The 6,564-nt window shown below is 43.7% G+C and overlaps 1 protein-coding gene across 1 annotated transcript; it reads right to left on the bottom strand.

Moving 5' to 3' along the window:
• Positions 1–1,819: 1,819 nt before the first annotated feature.
• Positions 1,820–3,204, bottom strand: LOC146635890 (uncharacterized). The gene is made up of 2 exons (XM_085350240.1): positions 2,509–3,204; positions 1,820–2,095 (listed from the first exon to the last, which is right to left on the bottom strand). The coding sequence occupies exons 1-2, from the start codon at positions 3,202–3,204 to the stop codon at positions 1,820–1,822; spliced, it is 972 nt and encodes a 323-aa protein (XP_085206366.1).
• Between the last annotated feature and the right edge of the window lie 3,360 nt (positions 3,205–6,564).

Here is a 6,564-nt window from a genome sequence, read left to right as displayed (position 1 = left end):
CACCGTCTTTACTGCTGCTCTGGTCAGTGCATCACGTCTCAGTTCACATCAATAATGCTCAAATATTTACTGCCTCTCAGTGAATGAGTCAGCTGCAGTAAAAGCCTGGTCTCCATCACAGTAATTACAGGGCAGCTTTTTAGCTAGTGGTCATTTTTAGTTGGCTTGTGCTGCTCAAACGTTTACGCCGTCATGTGAATGATGTCTGTGGCGTGTGTGGGATCAGAGAAGGTTTACGGGGAGTTTTTGCTTATTAATAATTGTTCAAAAAATGCCAACACCTTCCAAATCTGAGACTTTCTCTGAGAAACAGAGAGCTGCAGTCTGCTCTTCAGGTTTTCTTGTATGTGTGGATCTGAATATCAGGATGGAGCTTCATGAATGCCACAGAGTTTGCATGAATCACTGTGATGTGATCAAAGCTAAAAGACCTTTTCTGTCCACTGTCTGATAACAAACACTGACCGGGATTAAAATGGAACTTTGATGACATGTGAATGCAGTTGGTCAGGATAAATTAAAGGTGGTGATTGTGTGTACTTTATTTAACTGAAATCTGTGGATTTACCTTTTATTTCTTGGCATTTGTTAAATCAAAAAGCTTAAAATGCTCATGTAAATGAACCCAGAGTTAAAAAAAGAAAAGAAAAGAAAGAAAAACATAAAAACTCTTTGGAAGCAAAATGTCTCTGGTCAGGTGAAACTTCTGTCCCGCTGTGACGACTCTGAGAATAGACGGAGTCTGTATTGATCTCTCAGTGCATTATGTGCTGAGTCAGTTGAATCTGACACTGCTTGCTGCCACACACTGCTCTAGTGTGCACACACACCTATCTAACAGATGGCCATATAAGGTAAAGCAGCCAGGACATCAGTGTAACCAGCAAACAAAGAGAAATGAAACTGTGAGAGATTCTGTTCTTGAGTGATTCATGCAGGCAGATCCTGATTATATCAGCACAGCTTTTAATTTCTTATTTTCTCATGTTCACAGAGTATCTTCACTCCACATGTAGAGTTGGCTCCACTACCCCGAATGCTGAACTACAAACCAAGTCCAGCATAGCTTAGCTTTCTTTGCATTAGCTGGCTCATAAAACCTCAGTCAGATATAAACTTCACAAACACCTGGCAGGAGTTTGTGGAGGACCTGAGCTTCCTCCTCTCCCTGGGCATCGTCTACTACGTCAGTGAGGTCCTGCCTTTCTCAAGGTGGAGGCAGTAAAATAAATGAAGATCCTCGTGTAGAACAAAAACCCTGTTTGCTCTGTTACAAGCTTTATATTGCTGATGTTTTGTATCTTTGATTTTCATTGTTTTCTCCCCACTTGTTATTTACTCAAATGTTTTTGGTATGAACTTTTTTTTTTCCTTGTTGTCTTTATTTTACACAAATACCTGCAGCTGTTGTTTAAAAATGTCTCGCTATGTGCAATAAATGAATAAAATCTCATAATGACTGTAATCTTCATCAGGTTAGAGTGTCAGTTTGTTATTATCTCAACTTTATTGGCAAACAGCAGCTTCCCTGAGATTTTTATAAAGAGCAAAGTAAACAGAGTGAAGACTGTAAATCTCTATAAACAAACCAAACAGGACATGTGCTCGCTGTAAATGAATCATTTTAATATAAAAGGGGACTAAATAAGTAAGCAGAATAAACAATAAAACAGTTCTGAAGAATGAAGAATTTTGTAAAGTTGTCCGAGGAGCTTTGAAAGAAAGCGACTGGACGTTCACTTCTTCTTCTCCACTTTAAGGGTTGAGTTGTTTTTCGTTTTCAGCTCATCATTTATCAAGTCAGGGTTCCCGTTTGACTTTAGCATGTGTTGTTGGTCACAGTCTGATTCTCTGCTCCCTTCAGCCCCTCCTCCTCCTCTTTGCCGTTGCAGAGGTGTCCATCACCGTTGTTGATGCTAACATTTTTCAAGTTTATTTCTTCCTGCTCTGAGGATCCTCCACTGAAACCTTGAGTGTGCACATTGAATTTCCTGTTCTTCAGAAACCAGCAGAGCCAAACAAGCAGGGCAACGATCACAAATACAGCTGCCGTTATGGAGAAAGTGCTCCATGACCAGTCGGAGCACTCTGATGGCTGCAGAGGACAAGAAGACAGAGCAGAATTGTTAGTTAGCAGTTTTAACTGACTTTTAATGCTTTCAGTTAAAGTGAAAATAAAACATTTTACACCGTAAAGCTTAACGTAAGGATGAGATCTTTATGTGGTGCGACAAGTGGTGAGACTGAAGGTTGGACAGCAGATGTGGGGACATTAAAATTGCAGAAAATTGTAGAATTTCGGTCAAACAGGAAAAACAGGGGCTTCTGGTTTTTATGGAGCTTCTGCGACCATTATGACACTGACTGCCATAAAGGCCTCCCCCGATCATCAGAATACATTTCTTGTTGAGCTGGGCTCTGTTATCTGTGTGGTTGTGTGGAAGAATACCTCAGTAGACCTTTAATGTTCACAGTGAAGTCTAAAACTAATGCAGTCTGTGTTCTTACCCTCTCTGTGGTTGTAGGCTGGGATGTGGTGCTCGGTGGTGTTGGTGGTGTGGAGACGTGCAGGCGGACAGCGGAGCGGTGTTTCTCCACTTTGTCGATGTCACAGTAATAAACTCCTCCGTCTCTCGCCTCGGCTCGCTTTATGATGAGGGACAGGTTTGCTCGTTGGTGCCAGTCTGATGGTATTGAGACCCGGCTTTCATCAAAGCCGTTCCCATATGTGGTTTTCCCCGACTGGACATCCAGCACCACCTCTCCATCTCTCCTCCAGCGCACAGACTTCACCCACTGACCTGCTGTGATGGAGCGGCACGGGAGGATGGTATCCTCGCCCTCGCGTACAAAAACATCAGAAGGTATGAATACCTGCAGCTGTGCACTCTCTTCTTTCTTGTTGTTGCAGTCAAACTCGTAATAGCCTTCATCACTGATATCTGCACTGGTCAGTATCACAGAGTCGCTGCTTTGGAAAAACCTGCTAATATAACCTGGAGCCGGCTTCCAGCTGCCGTCGAGATCCCCGACCGAATGGAGGCTGTTGTCCTGCAGGCGACGTTTCAGCGTGCCTCTTCCTTTCATGCACTCCTCTGTGAGGGGAAACGTTACATCGTCTCCTGCAGCGGCTTGAATCAGTTTCCCAGAAACGCCACTGATAAAAAGAAGAGGAATGAGCGTAGAGACCGAAAAACGTGTCATCTTGTCAGTGTGGCAGCAAAGTGAGCCGCACAGTAGCTGACTCTTTTTATCTGCAGATGCCTCTGGTTATGACTCCTTGTGCCAACCAATGCACCGCCCTCAGAGAAACCACAGGAAACCACAGAGTGGGTGAGTGCTCAAAGGGCCTGTTAGTGTTGGTGTATGAGGTGAGATTGGTACCCAGCACAGACTTTTAAGCCGGCGAGGCATGATAGCGGATGGCGCTCAGGTGCGTCCGCCTCCCTTGCAGCCGCCTCACAGACCACGTCCCGCCACAACCACCTTTATAAATCTTCACAGTCTGAACTCTCTTTGACAAGATTTCTTGTAATACTTCTCCACGCTTCTTGATGGACATTCGAAGTCTTTGTTTCTGCCTTTAGATGATCCCACATGTTGAGTCCCAGGATCTGGGGAGGCCAATCCATGACTGATAGTGTGTGTGTTTTTCTATCCAGGTATGGTTTTACTGCACTGACTGTGTGTTTGGGATCCTTGTCATGCTGAAATGAGGCTGCTATATAATTTTGGCACACCTCAGTGTGTTTCTCCTGTTTCTAGTTTGGCTTCTTGCCAGTCACATGTTTGGAACAATTAGTGTGTTTTTTTGACAGGCTGCTGCTAACAAAGTGCCCAGAGAAACAGTTTTAAACCATTTCACTGCCCATTCAGGAGTTAGCTACCTGAATGATTGGTCAGTGTTAGTAACTTAACAAAAACCAAGAACATTTCCTTAACCTCTAGGCCCTCCTGCCCACATATGTGGACATCACATTTTGAGTTGTGCCTGATAAAGTGCCTGATATCTGCTTACGAGGACATTATACTGCCTCTGTTTTATCAAACTTTTAAATGAATATCCTCATATGTGGCTCTCATTTTTCTTAGAAACAAAAATCAGGTAAAAAAAAAAATCTGGTGATTCTTTGTTTTTACATTCATCAGGTCCCAATCAGCCCAAATATCAAAGAGAAATTAAAAATGCATGCTGTGGAGGAGTTTGGGTCTTAGGAGGTTAAGAAGCCATAAAACACTTTACTTTTACATGTTTTTTTGCTTTAGGAGCTTCACTCTGAATCCTGACCTCCTTTATTTCACAGTATATAGGAACAGTTAAGAGAGGTTAGTAACATCTGGAAGACTCAGACTGATGCAGAGATCAGATCTGATCCTTTCAGTTCTTCTGGTTACTGAAGCTGCTTCTTTGTCAGTCTTACTGTTCAGTGGTGCGAAAAAGTGTTTGACTCCTTTGAGATTTTTAAAAAAAATGTTTGTCACTTGTTTCAGATCACTAAATTTAAATATTAGACAAAGATAGCATCAGTAGTTTATTATTACAATTATTATTAATCCAAACCTATATGGCTCTGCGTAAAAAAATGGATGTTTGTGTGTGACTATAACTGTGTCAGTAAAATAAACATAGCTTCAAGACACGTTTTACAGTTTTCTGTAACAAAATCAGAAATAAGATGGATTAATAGTCATGAGGGGACTCTTTATTAAGAACTTGAAACTGTTCATCTGCTGCAGTGTCTCTTTGGCCAGCACCCGTGTGCTCTCCCTGGTATCACGTGTTCATGTGAAGCAGAGAGAGCTTACCGGCAATGACTAAGACACAGTTGTGCTGTTTGTAAGTTGTCTCTTCACCACACGTACTCACATGCTATGAAGCTTAACTTCTTTTAATTTCATTTTTTGTTCTTGTTTAGTTCAATGGAAACGACTTGTCTGTAAATGGTCACGAAACAGAAAGAGTTTCGATGCTTCCTGTTCAAAGCGTAGCGACTCAAACTGTGTGTAAAACCTCCCACATCTGTGCGACTGACAGTGACATCAGTGGCTGACTAGCTGATTCTCTGTAGATTGACATCATCTTTATGAGTTGTGAGTGGCATTGCTTTCATAATCAATCACAAAAAATATCTTAGCTTCAGTTTTGTTTGTTTAAATAAATCCAGTTTTTAACGTAACTGTGTCAGACCTGACATATCTTTCTTTTGTAAGAAAATAAAATCTGAAAAAGTAAAAGTATCATTACTTTTTCTTGAAACTACAAATAGTCTGGCACAGAACGACTGGCGACCTGTAGCCCTGACCCCCATCGTGAGCAAATGCTTCGAGAAGCTGGTCAGGGACTTCATCTGCTCTGCACTACCCGACTCACTAGACCCTCTACAGTTTGCATACCGCCACAACAGGTCCACTGATGATGCCATAGCCCTGACACTACACACTGCCCTGTCACACCTGGAGAAGAGAGACACGTATGTGAGGATGCTGTTTGTAGATTACAGCTCAGCATTCAATACCATCGTTCCCTCGAAGCTGGACAGGAAACTGCAGGATCTAGGACTGAGCAGCTCCCTCTGCAGCTGGATCCTTAGCTTCCTGTCTGACAGACGCCAGGTGGTCAGACTGGGCAGCATCACCTCATCCCCCATCACACTGAACACTGGTGCTCCACAGGGGTGTGTACTGAGCCCTCTCCTGTACTCACTCTACACCTACGACTGCACAGCCACTAACAGCTCCAACATCATTGTGAAGTTTGCGGACGACACTACAGTGGTGGGTCTTATCACCAACGGTGATGAGACGGCTTACAGGGAGGAGGTCAGCGCCCTGACCCACTGGTGTCAAGACAACCATCTCACCCTCAACGTCGCAAAGACAAAGGAGTTGATAGTGGACTTCCGGAGGTGCAGAGAAGTACACACCCCCATCACCATCAACGGCGCTGCTGTGGAGAGAGTGAGCAGCTTCCGGTTCCTTGGTGTACGTCTGGCTGAGGATCTTACGTGGTCAGTACACACAAACAAAACAGTGAAGAAGGCGCAGCAGCGCCTCTTCTTTCTCAGGAGACTGAAAAGATTCGGCATGAGCCCCCGCATCCTCAGGACCTTCTATCACTGTGCCATTGAGAGCATCCTCACTGGATGCATCACCACCTGGTATGGCAACAGCACCGCCTACAACTGCAAAGCTCTCCAGCGAGTAGTGCGGTGCTCTGAACGGATAATTGGAGGTGAGCTTCCCTCCCTCCAAGACATCTACAGGAAGCGCTGCCTGAGGAAAGCGGGGAGGATCATCAAGGACTCCAGTCACCCCAGCCATAAACTGTTCAGACTACTTCCATCAGGAAGGAGGTTCTGCAGCATCCGGTCCCGTACCAGCAGACTGAGAGACAGCTTTTTCCATCAGGCCATCAGACTGCTGAACACGTCATAGACACCTCAGCTTCACTACGGGAACTGCAACACTATGCACTCCACACTGTATATAAATGCCACTTGTTTTGCACATATTCAACTCTGTATATTTTTATATATTTTATTTATTATTATTATTATTTATTTA

Source organism: Diplotaxodon limnothrissa, linkage group LG3 (assembly GCF_057381915.1).
Source record: "Diplotaxodon limnothrissa isolate DT_005_m linkage group LG3, D_limnothrissa_male_GT1.1, whole genome shotgun sequence".
In the NCBI taxonomy this organism is placed as follows: domain Eukaryota; kingdom Metazoa; phylum Chordata; class Actinopteri; order Cichliformes; family Cichlidae; genus Diplotaxodon; species Diplotaxodon limnothrissa.
This window is presented reverse-complemented; position numbering and strand designations above follow the sequence as displayed.